This window comes from Polyergus mexicanus, unplaced genomic scaffold, assembly GCF_030449975.1.
Source record: "Polyergus mexicanus isolate NDT 795.1 unplaced genomic scaffold, iyPolMexi1.0 SCAF_22, whole genome shotgun sequence".
NCBI lineage: Eukaryota > Metazoa > Arthropoda > Insecta > Hymenoptera > Formicidae > Polyergus > Polyergus mexicanus.
This window is the reverse complement of record NW_027223342.1, coordinates 3,936,020-3,958,069: the sequence shown is the minus strand read 5'-3', so window position 1 is coordinate 3,958,069 and position 22,050 is coordinate 3,936,020. Positions and strand designations below refer to the sequence as shown.

At 30.2% G+C, this 22,050-nt stretch overlaps 1 protein-coding gene and 1 pseudogene across 1 annotated transcript in view; both read left to right on the top strand.

Moving 5' to 3' along the window:
- The first annotated feature begins 3,765 nt into the window (after positions 1 to 3,765).
- The window catches only part of LOC138942468 (odorant receptor 22c-like), a 123,175-nt gene continuing 104,890 nt past the window's right edge, over positions 3,766 to 22,050 (top strand). Inside the window, exons 1-2 of the mRNA XM_070312706.1 lie at positions 3,766 to 3,807; positions 8,538 to 8,985. Of these exons, the coding sequence (XP_070168807.1) occupies positions 3,769 to 3,807; positions 8,538 to 8,985 (487 nt within the window). The 5' untranslated portion in view covers positions 3,766 to 3,768. The remainder of the gene's footprint in view (positions 3,808 to 8,537; positions 8,986 to 22,050) is intronic.
- LOC138942442 (uncharacterized) lies at positions 9,679 to 12,750 on the top strand (annotated as a pseudogene).

Genomic DNA, 22,050 nt, shown 5'->3' with positions numbered 1-22,050 from the left:
AGGTTACATTAATAAAACTGAGCGAATACTTACAGCGGAGTGAATCAGTGCATTATCAATTATAACATATTTGTGATAAATACATTATTGGAAAATAATTATGAATGAATCGAAGGAATATTTCGAGATTTTGGCTGGCCATATTTTCGATAACGATAAGTTGGTAATTATACGCGCGAATGCGCATTCATGTATATAATGTTTATTTGTACTTTATATATAAATGTAATTAATGCATAATTAATATTTTTAGGTTAACTTATGACTAAAAGCAATGAGTTTATATTAATATAGCAATATAAATCTTGTGAGAAGTCTATCAAAAATATCATAAAAACTACAGCATTGAATACACATTTTCATTATTTGGCTTTAGAATAATAATGATAAAATCATATCGAAGCACTTCTATAGTGTATACAAACATTTTGCAGATCTGGAATTACTCGCTACTTTTGGTTCTGAAAATGTAAATATTTATTTATATTTTATATATAAATGTATTTAATGCGTAATTAATATTTTTAATTCACTTACAAATGGCTAAACAAGGAGTTGCATATCTAGTTAATATAGGAAAACAAATCTTGGGAATTAAAATTGTTGCGTATCATCTTATTTAAATTCCGCGCCTAAGGTTACGTTTTGATTAAGGTAGTTAATAATAGCGCCATCTTGTGAGCGTACCTCGCGACCCCCTATGTATTTTTTGTGTTATGACGTTGTTCCGGTCAATCTTTACTTTCGCTCGGCATGGCCATGGAGAGACACACGGACACGTTGGTCGTTGTTGCGTAATAAAGTAATCAAGGTTTATAATGCACATCGCTTCAAAATTCATTCATATACCTACATGGAATTAGCGTTCACAAACGCATGTATAATCGGAGAAACATATTTTCCGAGTAAGCAACAAAAATATTTATATTATATCATACATTGTTGTAATCGTTTCAAACAGTGCTACAACTTTTGATACTTCTACAAAGATCTATCTCTTTTAGTTTAAAAGATAAAAGAGGGTGGCCACTTTTGGTGGGACATCCTGTATATATACAATACAGGGTGAGGCATCTAAGACAGGCCACCCGAATAACTCCCACAGGAGATAGGAGAAAATGTTTGAAATAAAAGTTGTATGATATCGACGGAGAAATCTTGTGCAAGTGAACATTTTTTTTTAGGTGGAGATGCTTAGGAGATTTAAAGAAGATTTCATCTTTATTTTTTAAAATAGAACCACCCTAATTTTTTATACAAATCGATTCCTTGCAATATTTGGCACAAAAAATTATAAGGGTAAGATAGCCAAAAAATGAATAGTTTATGAAATATTTTGTATTTTATTTTGATATAATTTTACATAAACTATAAAATATTTCGTAAAATATTCATGTTTACATTCGTGTCCTCTCTGGTGTTATCGCTTATAATCGTAGAATGTAAATAAACATTCAATCATCTTGTACACTTCAATCTTTATGTATTAATACTATATGTTGAGTTTAAGTAAGTATTTAGTATGTGGAGTATATATAAAGTACAAAATATTTCGTAAACTATATTCATTTTTTGGCCATCTTACTCTTATAATTTTATAAGATGGTGACAATGATTTGACCTTGAAAAATCATTTGAAGGTCATGTGAAGGTCAACTTTAAAATCTTAAATGAAAACCCCCATTTTTTATTTAGTATTCTTGTAGCTGACATCGAGAGCTTTCCAAAACACTATAACAAAGTATTTTTTTATTAAGTACTTTTTGAGTTATTTTATATTTTAATCTGACATATTTTGATATAAAAAATTAAATATCTCGTAAAATATTTAGTTTTTGATAATCGTACCGTAATACTTCTATGTACAGACTAATGAGACAAATCAATTAGTATAAAAAAAAATTGTTTTTAAGAAAATTATTTACAATGTATTTTTTTAAACAATTATTTGTTTTTTTTAGCACTAATTAATTTGTCTTATTATTCTGTACATAGAAGTATTACGGTAAAATTATCGAAAACTGAATATTTTACGAAATATTTTATTTTTTATATCAAAATATGTCAGATTAAAATATAAAATAACTCAAAAAGTACTTAATAAAAAAATACTTTGTTATAGTGTTTTGGAAAGCTCTCGATGTCAGCTATAAGAATACTAAATAAAAAATGGGGGTTTGCGTTTAAGATTTTAAAGTTGACCTTCACATGACCTTCAAATGATTTTCCAAGGTCAAATCATTGTCACCATCTTATGACCCCTTTGAAGCCACACAACTTTTGTTTGAAACTTTTTTATGTCAGATTATTGTAAGTGCCTTAAAAATCGTGGCGACCGTTACGAGGACCACCCTGTATATATACTAAAATGTATATATTGGATGATTGCATAAGTTCGTGCCCGATTTTCATACATGGCATTAAGTTACTACATGGCGGAGTTCTATTGTTTTCGTGTGGTAATTGTTGCTTACACCGAATAGATGACGTTGTCTTATGTCAATTTAGCGTCAGACATTGTTCAGATAAGTCCATTTGTGCATAAGAGAAATCATTAAAAATGGAGAACGAAAGATGCATTTGCAGCATGTAATGCTATATGAATTTCGGAAAGGCGTGAGTGTTGGGATTGCACAAAAAAATATTCAAAGCGTTTATTTGGACCGCGCTCCTGCTCTCCGAACAGTCAAAAAGTGGTTTGGCAGATTTCGAAATGGTGATTTCAACATGGAGGATCAACCCCGTTCTGGACGGCCTTCTGGCATTGATGATGACATTGTGCATGCCTTAATGGAAAGAAACCCAAGGATTACAACTGAGGATATTGCTGAGAGGCTGAACATCGATAATTCAACCGCTTTTCGTCATTTAAAAAAGCTTGGATACATTTCCAAGCTTGATACGTGGGTGCCGCATCTCCTGACTGAAAGGAATAACCGAAAGGAAAACTGCAGGAGTTGCAATGGGAAATTCTGCAGCACCCGCCATATTCTCCAGATATTGCGCCTTCAGATTTTTATCTGTTCCGGTTTTTGCAGAATAGTTTAAATGGCAAAAATCTCAATTCCGAGGAAGCTGTCGAAAACCACCTTACAAACTTTTTTCAAGGAAAACCAAGTTCTTTCTTCAAAAATGGAATCGACAAACTTATAGATCGTTGGAAAACCATTGTAGAAAAGAATGGAGACTATATAATTGATTAATAAAAGTGTTATCTCTAAAATATAATCTATTGAAGTTTATACAATATTTAAATCGGGCACGAACTTATGCAATCACCCAATATATTAATTATATAAATATTTATAATATATGTTAATTAGCTGCTCCTGCACATTGTGAATACCTTAATATTTTGATATTGTGTAGTTTTGTAGCAGTTTTACAGTATGAGCTACACAAGAATATTTTTCTTTTTATTTTATCTTTTCTGAGAATATAACATTCGGAGGATATGATTAATAGTCACATCAAATGAGAACGGTAAGTACTATTGCATATTAGAATAGTCATAGTGCTCTTGTAACATGCAAAAGAAGAGAACGTGAGAGGAAAGCTATAATTATGTTTGTCTGCGATATTTTGGGCGAATACTTATATGATTCCCGTTTGCTACATTGCATTTAGGGAGACAATAAAAAAATATGCACGGCTGGCTTATAAATTTTGCAAGAAAATTGATGTTATCTATTCATTTTACACGAATGTTATTTGATGGAAAAAGTTTACTTTGAAGCTAATACGATATATTTGCGATTAGTCCGTTGTATGTCTTCGCCTTATACAAATGTCAAACAGACCATGCAGGTACAAAGAGAAATTAACGAATTAACTAGTTTATAGTATGTAACGATGAAATCTTTATATTAATTGTTCTTAAGATATATTTACAGATATCTGAAATTAAAAAAAAAACCTCACAAAGGTAAAAAAAGTACGCCAAGTTCATAAAAAATATCCGTTGTACGTAACAAGGTTTAAAAAACATTTATTCTAAAAAATAATTATTTAAAATATTTTCCTCTAAAAAATAAAAAACTTCTAAAAAATAAATAAATCAAAACTAAATATGAAATCAATAGTTATCTAGCTAAGTACTTAGAAGCGATTCAGTTTGAGGATTTGTAATTTGAAATAGTATTTGTCATAAAATAAATCTTGCATTTATAGATATATTATAGGTTCTCTCGAGAAAATTAAAATGCATTTTATTTTTATTAAAAAATTACACCATTATGTTCCAAATAAACATTTTGTATAATATATAAAATAGCACTATTATATTGCGGATTTTATTACAAATAGTAAATCATAAAATTACTTATTGTGCAATAACGTCAATTACATTAATCACCAATTTCAAGTTTAAAAGTGTCCTGTGCCAAACTGATCGAGTTGTTTTGAAATTAATCATAAGCTTTACCAGATAGGCCTGGAACGAAAAGAATTAAAATTAAAGTGACATACAAAACTTTGCGTGCCCGAGTCGCATTATGTCATTTATTTTTATTAGTATATTGATAATAATTTCTGATAATTAACATATTGATAATGATTTCTGATAATCTTTTGGAAATTTTTATTTCAGATCGGGCACGCCAAGTATTTGTATGTCACTTTAATCTTAATCCTTTTCGTTCCGGGTCTATCTGGTAAAGTTTATGATTAATTTCAAAACAAGTCGATTAATTTAGCACGGGGCACTTTTATATTCGAAATTGGTGATCAATGTAATCGATGTTATTGCACAATAAGTAATTTTATGATTTACTATTTGTAATAAAATCCGCAATATAATAGTGCTATTTTATATATTATACAAAATGTTTATTTGGAACATAATGGTGTAATTTTTTTAATAAAAATAAAATGCATTTTAATTTTCTCGAGAGAATCTATAATATATCTATAAATGCAAGATTTATTTTATGGCAAATACTATTTCAAATTACAAATCTTTACAAACTGAATTGCTTCTAAGTACTTGGCTGGTTAACTATTGATTTCATATTTAATTTTTATTTTTTATTTTTTAGAAGAAAATTTTTTAAATAATTATTTTTTAGAGGTAAATATTTTTTTAAACTTTGTTACGTACAAAGGATATTTTTTGTGTACTTGGCGTATTTTGTTTTACTTTCGTGAAATTTTTTTTAGTGAAATATCACTGTTTTTTGTAAAAACTTAAAATTTTTTTACAAGATACAAAGTATTACATTATACATATACATGGATATGGTTTTTTTTTAAGATTTATTCAATATAAAAAAAATTCTTTTTTACAAAGAATTATACACGTATAAATTGTATATATTTACAAAGCTTATACCACATTGAATTTCAGCGGACACAATCACAACATGTCTTATATAATGCTCAATCTCTTATTGTCAATCACTTAACGGATTTTAAAACACGATATAATTTTAATAAAATATAATTTTATTTTTATAGATATAGTTTTACAGAAGTTAAACTGTATAGGTATTTTATAAATATAATTTTCATACAGAAGTTAAACTGTATAATCAATAATAATAATACAAATTGTGTAAGTGAATAAATATCAAAATATAGAAAGCAATAGAAAGAAAATTCTTTTACGAAGTAGATGAACTTGTTTCATATTCATATATTTAAAATAAATATGAAACAAGTCCATTCTATTGAATAAATGTATATATATGTATATAGACAGTATACATATAATTCCTTCTAAAATGTATTCTAATAAATGATATAAACAGAAGAGATCAAATATTTTTTTGCATTTATTGATTTATTAAATATGCTTATACAGGATGTCTTTTTAATCTTAACAGGCAAATATCTCAAAACCTGTAAGTTTTAGAAGGAAACTTTTTAGACAAAAGTTGTTTGGTTTTGAGGAGGAAAGGAGATAGGAATATTAGTTAGACCTTGGATGGCATTGTTAAGATCATATCAAGGTCACATTGAATTTTTTAAATTGAAACTTCTACTTTTTATTGCATATTCTTATAACCCTTGTCGAGACCTTTTTAAAACTCTATAATAAAATGTTTTCATGAAGTACTTTTTGAGTTATTTTATATCTTAATCTGACATATTTTGACATAAAAAAAATATCTCGTAAAATATTTAGTTTTCGGTAATCTTACCGTAATATTTTTATGTACAGAATAATAAGACAAATCAATTGATATAAAAAAATAATTGTTTTTAAGAAAAAGTATGTAATTATTTAGAATATATTTGTTTAACAATTATTTGCTTTTTTTTACACTAATCAATTTGTCTTATTATTCTATACATAAAAGTATTACAGTAAAATTATCGAAAACTAAATATTTTACGAGATATTTTTTTTTATATCAAAATAAGTTAGATTAAGATATAAAATAACTCGAAAAGTGCTTAATGAAAACATACTTTATTATAGAGTTTTAAAAAGTCTCGACAAGGGCTATAAGAATATGCAATAAAAAGTAAAGACTTCAATTTAAAAAATTCAATGTGACCTTGATATGACCTTAACAATGCCATCCAAGGTCTAACTAATATTTCTATCTCCTTTCCCCCTCAGAACCAAACAATTTTTGTCTAAAAAGTTTCCTTCTAAAACTTACAAATTTTGAGATATTTGTCTGTTAAGATTAAAAAAACTCATCCTGTATATCGCGAAATAGTGCAATACAAGAAGAAAAAGTGATTAACGGTTATTAAAAGTATTGTGGAAAAGTGCAAGGAAAAAAAGTGATTTTTTCTAATTGATGTCATATTGTGCAAAGTTAGATTATATTAGCGAAACTGAGCGAATGCTTACACTTAAGTGAATCAGTGCATTATCAATTAACATATTTGTGATAAATATATTGTTGAAAAATGATTATGAAAGTATCGAAGGGATATTTAGAGATTTTGGCTGGCCATGTTTTTGATAACGATAAATTGGTAATTATATGCGCGAACGCGCATTCATGTATAATGCTTATTTATATTTTATATATGAATGTAATTAATACATAAATAATATTTTTAGGTTAACTTACAAATGACTATATAACAATAAGCAATACGTTTATGTTAATGTAGCAAAATAATCATTTTCCAACAATCCATTTATCACAAATATGTTAATTGATAATGCACAGATTCAAGCATTGCATATAATAAAGCACTTGTTCAATTTTGCTAACCAAACCTAACTTTGCTCAATATGATTAAAAGAAATCACTTATTTTTCTTGCACTATTCCGCGTTAATAATTTCTATTCACTTTTTATCATTTTTCTTTCTTGTATTGCACTATTCTGCGATATTCTCATAACCGTTAATCACTTTCTTACCTTTCTTCTTGTCGCATTATACTCCGCGGGTACTCTTATAAGATATAAACATCTCACACGTATGCATCCACATATGATCTTGTCTCTTAAAGCGTTCTGCATACTCAAGCGAATAATCATACATGAGCGGTATGAACGCCGCTTGAGGGACAAAATCGCTTTGCGTATATGTGTGCGAGCATACGTACGTGAGCGACTGGATCTGGATCTGAACCTGAAAGACCAAAAGTATCACATTCTGGTATATGATTATCATAGCTCAGGATTGACTGCACCAATCTTATTCAAATTGGTTACAATCGAAAGCTTGCATCCACATTTTATAAAAAAAAGTACTGTTAGATTTTTGATTGTGGTTTTAGTTCCTGAAGTATTTTAATTGAAAGTTTATTAGACGTAAAACTCCGGATAAGCTACTTACATTAGTAGCGCCGCTGCCCCTGTACATAGGCAAAATCTTCTTGACCATTAATATTTCATGGAAAGAATTTTTTTATATACTTGGCGTCACGACACTACCGTGTCGCTTAAGTCCGGATCTACAATAGGTGTAGTAAGTCCTAAGCTTTAAGAAATTGATTAATCACAGTTGAGTATTCTCCTCATACTTGATTGTGATTGGTCAATTTCTTAAGGCTAAAGGCTTACTACATTTATTGTAGATCCGGACTGATACATATATTGATATGTGTGCAATGTGTTAGTTGATAATTTTTGTGCATACTTTATTGATAGTCTAGTATAGTAAAAGTACTTTAGTAATGACTTATAGTAATGACTATAGTAAAAGTACTTTAGTAATGACTTATAGTAATGACTATAGTAAAAGTACTTTAGTAATGACTTATAGTAATGACTATAGTAAAAGTACTTTAGTAATGACTTATAGTAATGACTATAGTAAAAGTACTTTAGTAATGACTTATAGTAATGACTATAGTAAAAGTACTTTAGTAATGACTTATAGTAATGACTATAGTAAAAGTACTTTAGTAATGACTTATAGTAATGACTATAGTAAAAGTACTTTAGTAATGCCAAATTATTCATTGTAATAATTTCTCATAAATATTAATTTGTCATGCATTCACCGTGTGTATATTATATATTACGTGTGTGTGTGTGTGTGTGCGCGCGCGCGCGCGTGCGTGCGTGCGTGTGTGTGTGTGTGTGTAATATAACTTTTCTTTTTTTTTCATACATTTTCAGGCCGTCGATTTCGCTCGGACATCAAACATAATAACTTGGAACAGACGGTTTTTAACTATTTTGGGATTATGGCCACTTAAAGTGAATCAATCTCTATTCATATTCTTCAGTGTTTACATGATAATTTATTGCATTATGGGAGTAGGCCATTTGATCAAATATTTTAATCAACCGGAACGAGTTGTTGCGAATTTAACGGATAACGTTCTTTTCACAATGATACTAGGGAAAATGTTTATATGCAGAAAAAGTTGCAAAATAATGGCCAAGTTTTTAAAAGCTATTGAGAACGATTTCTTGACAGAAACTTATAGCAGTATTCAAGAAAAGATGGCATATCTGTATTATAATCGCATGGCGCTGATATTTACGAAGGTTTCCATAAGTTTGTCAGCATTTGCGGCTATTCTATATTATTTCAGAACATTTTATGATAATTGGAGCGTAAGTAAGTACACAATTTTCTCGTACGGAATTTAACACTATATTTTATAATAACGGTTTAGAAGGCAGTATTTATGATTCATATATTGTCAAGTCATTATTTACTTTTCTTCGAAAACGGATGTATTGAATAAACATATTCTATGGTATATATGTATATTATATTCTAATACAATACTTTAAAAAGGAATTGGACGGATCAGCTACGTCAAAAATTAATAAATCTAATACATTTCAAGATTCACGAATTTGATATTGCGCACACATATAAAACATTTTTAGCCTTTTAAAATATAAAATTAATAATCAATTTGTAAGTTAAAGATTTATTGTTAGAAAAGTGAAATATAGTATATACATATACAGGGTGATTCGAAGCAAGTATAGTGTCCCGAAGGATCGTATTCCTGAATCAATTCTAAGACGATTTTTCCTTTACGAAAATTTCATCTGCAGCTTAGTTTTTAAATTACAAAAGGAAATAGTAAGCGAATTACGGGACGAGTACAGAAGGTAGGCAGGCACGGCGCAACCGTCCGCTGCAAGCGCTTAGGGTACGAACATAAAGGAAGCAGGTTTTCTGTTTTCCGATAATCAATGCCGATAAGCGCGGGCTATCGGCGCTTGAGAAGGACACAGTAAACGCATGTTAAAGCAGGAAACCTGCCAGTTTCTGAGTTGATGTCTTGCAGTAAAGATGTTTTCATCCGATGAAGATTTTTTTTTATTGGATAATATTATACTAAAAATAAAAAGAAAAAGATTCGGTATACACGAAATAAATAAAAGCAGAAGAAATAATGGTGAATATCATAATTTATTTGATGATCTCAAGAGAGACGAGCAAAAATTTTTCCAATACACAAGAATGACTCTGGAAACTTTTAATTATATATTAAAAAAAGTTGAACATCGTTTAATGAAAATGGTGTAACTGGCATAAGCAGCCTATCTTACCTGAAGAAAGGCTTGTCGTCACTGTAAGGTATATACGTAATATTTATCAAAAATTCACTTATATTATACAACTTTTTATTTTATTGGATGATTACATAAGTTCGTGCCCGATTTAAATATAAACTTCAATAGATTATATTTTAGAGATAACACTTTTATTAATCAATTATATAGTCTCCATTCTTTTCTACAATAGTTTTCCAACGATCTATAAGCTTGTCGATTCCATTTTTGAAAAAAGAACTTGGTTTTTTTTTGAAAAAAGTTTGCAAGGTGGTTTTCGACAGCTTCCTCGGAATTGAGATTCTTGCCATTTAAACTATTCTGCAAAGAGCGGAACAGATAAAAATCTGAAGGCGCAATATCTGGAGAATATGGCGGGTGCTGCAGAATTTCCCATTGCAACTCCTGCAGTTTTCCTTTCAGTTATTCCTTTCAGTCAAGAGATGCGGCACCCACGTATCAAGCTTGGAAATGTATCCAAGCTTTTTTAAATGACGAAAAGCGGTTGAATTATCGATGTTCAGCTTCTCAGCAATATCCTCAGTTGTAATCCTTGGGTTTCTTTCCACTAAGGCATGCACAATGTCATCATCAATGCCAGAAGGCCGTCCAGAACGGGGTTGATCCTCCATGTTGAAATCACCATTTCGAAATCTGCCAAACCACTTTTTACTGTTCGGAGAGCAAGAGCGCGGTCCAAATAAACGCTTTGAATATTTTTTTGTGCGATCTCAACACTCACGCCTTTCCAAAATTCATATAGCATTACATGCTGCAAATGCATCTTTCGTTCTCCATTTTTAATGATTTCTCTTATGCACAAATGGACTTATCTGAACAATGTCTGACGCTAAATTGACTTAAGACGTCACCTATTTGGTATAAGCAACAATTACCACACGAAAACAATAGAACTCCGCCATGCAGTAACTTAATGCCATGTATGAAAATCGGGCACGAACTTATGCAATCATCCAATATTATAAAAATGCTAAATTAATGCTAAATTAAAATACAACATATCGTAATATATTAAACATTATAAATAATAATCAAAGTAATTTCCATCACATAAACAAAATAATAAAATAAACACACATAAAATAATTTAATATTAATAATAGAAAACTCTTTAGACTATTAAATCTAGTCTAAAAATGTACCATAGTATTTCGAGAACATTAATGGTCTAATGTAAGATATAAACGATATATTACGAATGCGTACAAGCCTATTTTATATTGTCAAGATTTATATAGAAAAGCAATAGAATGTTTGCAAATATAATTAAGTATCATGTAGTAGTACAATTTTTGATATTTTTAAAACAAATTACAAAGATGTGTAATCCAATACTGCTTTGTCTGTAGAAAAGGTAATATAATTCGAATTTTTAATAGATTGAGGGAAACATGCATTAGAGTTGGAAAGAAAAGACTGGGTGGTATTTTCTAATCTCGTAGAGAGAGCAGAAGAAGAAGGAAATGATTGAAGAGTATTTTCAGATATTGCAGGAGAAGAAGTATCGAAAAATTGTTGATTGTTGCAGAATGTAGATGATTGCTCTTGATATGCGAACTGTTCAACGAGTTTTTGAATGCAATTACGAAAAGCTAATTTTTTTTAACATGTGGAAGCAAGCTTTTGAAAAAAAATAAATCTTCATCATCAATATCACGCTGTCGTGATGATTTTTCCTGCAAATATTGAACCTTCTGTCTTTCAAGATTTAATAAGGCATTATTAAAAGTCTCATTTGCTCCACACTTTCTTTTTCTTCCTTGAATAGATTGCACTGTAGGAGATGATGAATGACGTACATAATTTGCAGTATCTTCTTCAACAATTTCTTTTTCTTCTTCCTGATATGAAGTAGTATCAGTACATTCAGAGACATGAGACGAATCTTTTACATCATCTGCTGAAGCTTCTGCCTCTCCTGATGAAGTAGGATGAATTTCAGATTCTGTGACCAAATTTCCAGTCGACAATCAGGGTCTTACAATATCTTTAAGAAATAATAAAGACTGAAAATGTGGCCACTTTGAAGTGGATACAGAATCTCCAGCATCTCCTGAACGAGAAGGAGGAATTTTTCCAAGCTCAACAGCAAACTGATCTCTTAGATATTTCCATTTTTTTCTCAATATGTTTTCTGAAAGAAAGTTTGTTAAAAATCACAATGTTTTTAATATTCGCATATAAAATGATGTATTTGAAAACTAAATTTTGCAAAATATTTTTATAAACCAAACATTTTCTATTAAATGATTATACATATTTCAGGTATCTAGCAACCGTTTGCTCATTAAAGACTTTATCATTTACTTTTCGAATGGGCTCATCTACAGTAGGAAAAATTATTTCCGAAATTGTTAATGCATTGTGGGATGAATTACAACCAGAGCACATGCCAGTACCGACAAAGGATACTTTTAAAAAAATAGCTGAAGATTTTTATAATATTTGGAATTTTCCTCATTGTATTGGGGCCATTGACGGCAAACATGTTCGTGTTCTATGTCCTAACAATTCAGGGTCAATGTTTTTTAATTACAAAAAATATTTTTCTATTGTATTGCAAGGCATTACAGATGCATTTTATAAATTTATAACGGTAGATGTAGGAGGATATGGTAAACAAAGTGATGGTGGCATTTTTCATGCCTCCGACTTATATAAATTACTAAACAATAAGCAACTCGACATACCAGAGCCTAGCAACCTTCCTCAAACAAATATAAAAACACCGTTTGTATTAATAGGAGATGAAGCATATCCTTCTTCCTTTTCTTCTAAAACCATTTAGTGGAAAGAATTTAAACATTGAACAGGAGTGTTTCAATAAACGTTTATCTAGAGCTAGGAAAACTATCGAATGCTCTTTTGGAATTTTATATTCTAAATGGCGCTTACTTTCAAAATGCATTGAAACCGATATTGATGTGACAGATAATATTATAAAATGTATTTGTATTTTGCATAATACTATAATAGATAAAGAGGGATTTGAGCGGAATCTAACTGATGTGTCTATTGAATTTCAAAGAAATTATCAAAGACAAACAGGAGGCAGACCACGTAATGAAGCGAAAACCATTAGAGATATATTTACAACTTTTTTTTCAAATAATCCTTTGTCGTATAATAAAGAAGGAAATTAATTGTATCTCTGATAAGTTATTAAATCGTCCTATTATTTATAGACTCAATTTTACAATCATAAAATAAATAACTTGTAAACATTGGATATAAAATTAAAATTGTATAATATCTTATAAAAATAATACTTCCTTACTTACCTTCCGCATTTACTTCTTTACTTATTTCTTTCCAACATTTTTCCACTACATATCTGTTAGAATGATTTTTATTTCTTTTATCCCATATTGGAGATCTTACGAAAATTGCTGAGATTAAATTATCGATGTCCATTTGCAGCGTTTCAAGAATCAACCGGCGCTTATAATCGGCAAGAAGAACTAAAAATTCGTTCCGGTAAATTCGCTCGCGCCGATGACAGGCGCGGACAAGTCCAAACCTATTTTTATTATGCGCGGTCTCATATGATAACACGTATATATTCTTAAGGCCAATCGGCGCCTATCGGCGCTGGTTATCGGAAAGCAGAAAACCTGCTTCCTTTATGTTCGTACCCTTACGCGAGGCGCTCCCTACAGCTGATCAAGCGCTACAGCGTACTCGTCCCGCAATTCGCTCACTATTTCCTTTTATAATTTAAAATCTAAGTTTCAGACAAATATTTTGTAAAGAAAAAATCTCTTAAACATCAATTAAAAATACGATCTTTTAAGGACGAATGATTGTTTTAAATCACCCCGCTACAACGCTTGATCAGCTGTTGGCTATACGCGATGTGTGTGTGTGTGTGTGTGTGTGTGTGTGTGTGTGTGTGTGTGTGTGTGTGTGTATGTGTGTGTGTGTGTGTGTGTGTGAGAGAGAGAGAGAGAACGTGTACGCGTATTATATATATATACACACATATACACTCATCACATACAGCAAACAGCTGATCGAGACACTCTCTCTCTCTCTCTCTCTCTCTCTCTCTCTCTCTCTCTCTCTCTCTCTCTCTCTCTCTCTCTCTCTCTTTCTCGCTCGCTTTCTCACTTGCTCTCTCACTCACTCACTTCTTACCTTATACAGATTATAATTGCTGCACGGCCGTGGATACGTACGAGAAATGTTTTTCACACAATGAGTTCTTTTTATTTATTTTCGACATTTATATCGAAAAGTCGTATCGACCTTTTACATGTTTACACTCACGCACTTAATTGATGAATCGACGAAGACAATTATACAACCGATCATTACCGATTATTCACAATAAATCATTACTGATTATTCATTGAATCACTTAAAGAAACGCGTTAAATATATAATGAACGTTATTTTGACGCGGAGATCGCGCGATGACACAAGCAGGTTATGTCAATACTAACGCTGCCGGTTGCCGATCGCGAACTGCGAATATATGTCACATATCACGTGATAGACATTGCCCCTACCTATCTTTTGTATTCGTCTCGTAATTCGCTCATTATTTCCTTTTATAATTAAAAACTAAGCTTCAGACGAAATTTTTGTAAAGGAAAAATCGTCTTAGAATTGATTCAGGAATACGATCCTTCAGGGACACTATACTCGTTTCGGATCACCTTGTATCAGGGGGAGTCACCTAAAGGTGGGTATACACTTAGCGAACGAACACCGAACAAACAGCGAATGCGAAACGTTTTGAACGTTTTTCTCGCACGAATTGTCTTTGATGTACCGCTTCATGAGGGAATCGAGCCGAATGCGAATCGAACGTTCTGTTCGCATTCGCTTTGGCGTATATATTTGCTGAATGATAATAATGAACGTTTGCATTCGCTGTTCGTTCGGTGTTCGTTCGCTAAGTGTGTACCCACCTTAAGATCGACCACCTGAATAACTCCCACAGTTTTGAAAATAGGAAGAAATGTTTGAAATAAAAGTTGTTTGGTATCGAGGGGGAAATAAATATTTTTTCCCAGGTAGAGATGTTTAGGAGATTTGAAAGTCATATTTATATTTTTAAATGAACTATGCATTTTCGAACACCTACGATTGAAGTCTTTTCCAAGACAGTTTCAATGGTCATGGATATTCAAAGCCACGGAAAAATTTGAAAAATGAAAATTTATTGCAAATTTTTGCGAAACAGAATATTTGTTTTATTAATTCAATCAAACTACAGATGTTCAAAATGATGATCGTCCACAGCAAGATACTGTCTAAATCGGAAACCCATAGACTGCATTACACATTGAATTCTGTCCTGGTCAATTGCAGTACAGACTCGTTGTATGCGTTCCTTCATGTCTTTTTTCGTAGTCGGCGTGTCGGTGTACACATCTGCTTTTAGTTTTCCCCATAAAAAGAAATCCAACGGTGTCAATTCCACACCAAATGTTAACTGACCAGGGTCTTTATTTGGCAACCCCTTTTAACCTCCGGATTTTAGACCAATAAGGTGAATTGACTTGACCATAGTTAATAAAAGATGCTTTGTCAATGAAAAAAACTTTTCTGAAGAACGTGTCATCGTTCTGAAGTTTCCCCATTCACAGAATCTTATGCGGTTTTCAAAATCAGTTCTATATAATTCTTGATGAAGAGAGACGTGAAAAGGATGGAACTTATTACGATGTAGGATCCATACAATACTGTTTTGACTAATACCGCTTTCGCGTCCAAGCTGTTTTGTACTTGCGAATGTACATATGGATTTAAGGCAACTGCTGCTAAAATATTTATATCATTTCTTTCATTTGTTGCCCTTTTTGCTCTTATTTGCTGTTTCTTATTGATACTGCCGATTTCTTTAAAGGAAATTGTTCCTGTTCTGGAGGTACCGGTCCAGTCAAAAGTCATGGAAATATTAAAAACACCGATATTAATCCTCCAGAAATCCAAAGAAAAAAAAAATTATATAGTTACGTCAAGTTTAATAGAATATAAAAGATGTAAATTTAGTGAATGTAAATAACTGTTACTACTATTTTTTTCTTAAAGAAAATCTTGGCAAAAAAGTTTTAAAAATGAATTTGCCCTGAATTCAACTTAACAAAGTGAAATTCGTAAAAAATTATAAAATAAAGTAATTACTCTGAACTCATAATTTCATGATCACCGATCATGAGCAATAATTTTACTGATTTTTTGCAATTTCTTTAAAATTATGTTGTAAATCGTTTAAAATCTTGTTGCCATATTTTTGTTTGGTGATAATCCATTTATGCGTAAAATATCATTATATTGGTAGCATATTTTAATGTTTTTTTTTTAGACTTTTATTTGTAACGCCATAAGGTTACATGTTAAAACCCGAATATTCAAAAATTGATAACTATTTATCTAAATTGTAAATTTTAAATTTGGCCAAATTTTGAAAGAGAATATAAAATATGACATTAAATTTTCATCAACTTCGTAGAATTTTGACAAACCATCCAGAACATCCTTAAAAACTTTTACCATTTCAGAATAAGCAGAACACGATGGACTGGAACAAACAATTAGTATAAAAAAACAAATAATTATTAAAAAAATACATTAATTAAATAATTACATACTTTTTCTTAAAAACAGTTATATTTTTTATAATAATTGATCTGTCTCATTACTCTGTACATAAAAGTATCCCACAGAAAACTTCACAAAGATAAAAAAAATACGCCAAATATATAAAAAAATCTCAACTTGTGCGCAAAAAATTCTGTTTTTTGTAAAATTTAAAATATGAATTTTTTCTGCAAAATATAAAGTACTATATTATGCAATATATTTATGGATGTGATTTTTTTAAAAATTTATTCAATAGAAAAGAATTTCTTTTTTAGAATGAATTATATGAACAGTATATATTTACAAAGTTTGTACCATATTGAATTTTAACGGACACAATCACATGTCTTAATACTTAATCTCTTAAATATCAATCACTTATCTATCTTATTTTTATAAATAATTTTAATACAGAAGTTAAACTGTATACAAACCGTATAATCAATAATAATAATATAAATTGTGTAAGTGAATAAATATCAAAATATAGAAAAATAGGAGGGAAATTGTTTTTATTACAAAGAAGATGGACTTGTTTCTTATTCATACATTTAATACAAATATGACACAAGTCCATTCTATTGAATAAACGCATACATTTTAACAGTATATAATTTCTTCTAAAATGTATTCTAATAAATGATATAACCAAAAGAGATCAAATATTTTTTGCATTTATTGATTTATTAAATATGTTTATATATCGCGGAATAGTGCAAGGAAGAGAAGTGATTTCTTCTAATCAATGTCATATTGAGCAAAGTTAGATTATATTAGCGAAACTGGGCGAATGTTCATATTTGAGTGAATCTGTGCATTGTCAATTAACATATTTGTCGTAAATACATTGTTGAAAAATGATTATGAAAGATTTTGGCTGACCATGTTTTCGAAAAATGATAAGCTAGTAATTATACTCGCGAACGCGCCTTCGTATATAATGTTTATTTAATTTTACATTTAAATGTAATTAATGCATAATTAATATTTTTAAGTAAACTTACATATGGCTAAGCAATGAATTTATGTTAATAGTAAAATAAATCTTGTGAGAATTCTACCAAAAATATCATAAAAACAACAGCATTAAATATACATTTTTAATTGGCATGAAGAATAATGAAATGATAAAATCATATCGAAACACTTCTATAATCTACAAACATTTTGTGGATCTGGAATTACACGTAACTTTTTTAGTTTTATAAATGTGTGAATGTTTATTTACATTTTACATATAAATATAATTAATGCGTTATTAATATTTTTAGGTCATTTACAAATAGCTAAGCAATGAGTTGCATATTCATGTTAAATAACAAAACAAATCTTAGGAATTCTATCAAAAATATTCCATTATATACAGCAGATTTGAAAGCATCAGAGTTAGAGCCTGAAATAGAAATGTTAAGCATTAGTTAAAGAAGAGAAATAAGCTAATAATTTTGTTTATAAATTATATAATAAAGGTTATTTATTTAGACTAAATTCTCTAAAAACAAGACTTATTGTTAATTTATTTAACTTTTTTTAACATAATGAACTTATTTTTTAAAACAACAAGGAACGTGGAAATTGATGGTTTATTCAGATAGAGCTGCCTTTTACAATATGACGTTATCGGAGAGCATTAGAATATCTGTCATCGGCAAAAAATAGTTCGAATTTAAATCAAAACGAAGAGGAAGAATCGGTTAGTGATGCTGAATTGCAGATTTTATTGGAGGATCGTATAAAAGTTTATAATAATTTGACAGCTACGTTGATTAAAACAGAAGCCTATGATGCAGCTTTAGAAAATATGAAACATGTTTGGAGGTATCAACTACAAAATATTAAAACACTATTTAGGAAAGGTATTACAAAAATTCTAATCTTTGCAATATTTAATCTTTTTTAAAATAAGTTTTATATATTCTTGGTTTATATTTTACATATGGAAAATTTAAATATGTGGGTATATATATTATGCGTATCGTAGGAATAATATTGAGACACAAAGAGGAATGTGTAAAAGCTTATGCAATTTCTCTTTTTTTTTTCTCCAAGAATCCAAAATGAAATCCAAAAATTACATCCAGAAATGAAGATATTTACTACAAAATTAATGACTTTATAGAATAAAATTGCTAAAGACGCAGAAAAAGAAAAGCAACTATTTTTACTTAATTACTTATTTTTATTATTATATTTATTTTTATTTGCATCTATATTTACGTAATTACCTACTTTTATTATTTGCTTTTATATTCTTTGATGGATTTTTAGTATCTTCAACTATCTAATATTTTGCGATATAGGTGCTTATCTTTTTCTGCATCTTTAGCAATTTTATTCTTTAAGATCATTAATTCTGTAGTAAATATCTTCATTTCTGGATGTAATTTTCGAATTCAGTGGAGAGAAAGGAAGAGATTGCATAAGCTTTTGCATATTCCCTTTTGTGTCTCAATATTGTTCCTATGATAGGTACAATATATATACACACATATTTGCATCGTTCCTATGATACACACATGATATATAATATATACACATATTTGAATTTTCTACATATAAAATATAAATTAAGAATATATAAAACTTATTTACAAAAAGATTAAATATAGTAAATTAAAAGAAGATTAGGATTTTTGCAATACCTTTCCTAAGTAGTGCTTTAACATTTTGTACTTGGCACTTCCATGTTTCACATTTTCTAAAACTGCACCGTAGCTGTTTTAATCAACGCAGTTGCCAAATTATTATAAACTTTTAAACGTTCTTATAATAAAATATGTAATTTAGTATCACTAACCAATTCTTTCTCCTCATTTTGATTCAAATTTGAACTATTTCTTGTCGATGACAGATATTCTAATGTTCTCCAATAATATTATATTGCTAAAGGCAGCTCTATCCAAATAAACCATAAATTTCTACGTTTCTCATTGTTTTAAAAAATAAGTTCAACCATTATATCAAAAAAGTTAAATAGATTAACAACCCAGATAGCCAAATCTGTTCGAACAGATTTTGCCAAACGTCTGCTACAAATTTTTGTCAGCAGAAAGATTCCAGATTGTATACAAAGTCTGTTATATCAGATAATGATAGCAGAATATCAGCAGGAATGTTACAAAACCTGCTGACATAATTTGACAGCAGATCAGTAGCAGAAACCGAGCAGAATTTGCATAGAATTATTATAGCAGATAGCCAGCAGAAACCGAACAGGATCTGCACAACGCAATTTGATGTCAAATTGATAGCAGAAATCGAGCAGGATCTGCTAATATGACTTGACATCAGATTGTCTGCAGAAATCGAGCAAGATCTGCGCGCGCGCGATCTGATGGCAAATCAGCAGTAGAAATCAAACAGAATCTGCAGCTTTTAGCATTCATATAATTAAATTTGTTGCCAATCTGCGCGATTTATTTTCCTATATTCCCAGATAGCAAAATGCTAGCAGCATGCGCGCAGATTGGCAGCAAATTTAATCAGAATTTCATGCCAAAACCATAGCCATCTGTGACCACATTAAGCTCAGGTTTTGTCGACAGAGCCTGCTGAGGCAATGTGAGCAGATTGGCAGCAGAAATCACGCAGAACCTGCGTGCAATCTGACGGCAGATTGACAGCAGAAATCGAGCAATTTCTAGATATTTATATAAAATGGTACATTTAAATGGATTTAAACATTTAAAGGGTCTCGAGTCCAAGTAGCAAAATGACAGTAAATTTTGGTCACAAAATAACCAATTAGAGTTAATCCTAAAGTTAGGTCTCATAAGATTCAAAAATGACGTCAATAGTTGATATGTCACATTCACAGGATGTCATTTTCTGACGTTTGTATTAATAACATAAATTTATAATATTAATAATATGTATTAATATAATATATATATGAAAATTTGAATAATTAATTTATGAAATTAAATCAAAATTAAAATATTTTATTTATATGGAAGTTAATTTCTATTTTATATCTTAAATAGATATAATAACGAACGATTTTCACTTATTTGGATAATTTCTTTCCAAATAAGTGAAAATCGGATATTTATCTGTCTGATTTTCTAAAAATCAGTTAAATATCTGAATTCCCAGTACGGGAGTCGTATCAGAAATTAAATTGATAGAAATAATTACGATGTTATTAGCCGCATTTTGCAGGCATTATATACGCTCGTGACAAGAACTTGAATACGGATATAGAAAGTGAATAGTGCGCCGCATAGCTGTAAGCGAATAAACTATACTATCTCAATAAATTATATGAATGCTAAAAGCTGCAGATTCTGTTTGATTTCTACTGCCGATTTGCCATCAGATCGCGCGCGCGCAGATCTTGCTCGATTTCTGCCGATAATCTGATGTCAAGTCATATTAGCAGATCCTGCTCGATTTCTGCTATCAATTTGACATCAAATTGCATTGTACACATCATGCTCGGTTTCTGCTGGCTATCTGCTATAATAATTCTATGCAAATTCTGCTCGGTTTCTGCTACTGATCTGCTGTCAAATTATGTCAGCAGGTTTTGTAACATTCCTGCTGATATTCTGCTATCATTATCTGATATAACAGACTTTGTATACAATCTGGAATCTTTCTGCTGACAAAAATTTGTAGCAGACGTTTGGCAAAATCTGTTCGAACAGACTTGGCTATCTGGGTTAATATAAATTCGTTTGCTTTTAGCCATCTATAAGTTAACCTAAAAATATTAATTATATGTTAATTATATTTATATATAAAATACAAATAAACATAATATAGGATATCCCATAATTCGCGGATCACTCGTCATGTGCAGGTAGAGCAGATGAAACCGAGAAGAAAAGTCCTTTACCATTTTGCGATTTTTGTAATATTTATTGAGAAAGTGGGAAGCCCTCCCATCACTTCGCCGCGCGCCTAACAACGCCTAACAATAAATAGGAAGTCTCTTCTCGCCGCGCGTTTGTGCAAAGCATGGATTGGCCCATCTTTTTTAATTAATTTCTCAATAATTATTATGAAAATCGCAAAATGGTAAAGGACTTTTCTTCTCGGTTTCATCTGCTCTACCTGCACATGACAAGTGATCCGCAAATTATGGACACCCAGTATACATAAATGCGCGTTCGTGCGTATAATTACCAGCTTATCGTTATCGAAAACATGGCTAGTCAAAATCTCCAAATGTTCCTTCGATTTATTCATGATCATTTTCTAATAATATATTTATCACAAATATGTTATAATTGATAATGCATAAATTCACTTTACTGTAAGCATTCGCTCAGTTTTATTAATGTTATCTCTAACTTCGCTCGATATGACATCGATTAGAAGAAATCACTTCTTTTCCTTACACTATTCCGCGTTAATAATTTCTTTTCACTTTATCACTTCTCTTCGTTGTTGCACTATTCTGCGATACTCTTACTTTTCGTTCCATTCCACGATATATATATATATATAAGATAATAATATTATTATCTTATAACCTTAACATTTTTTA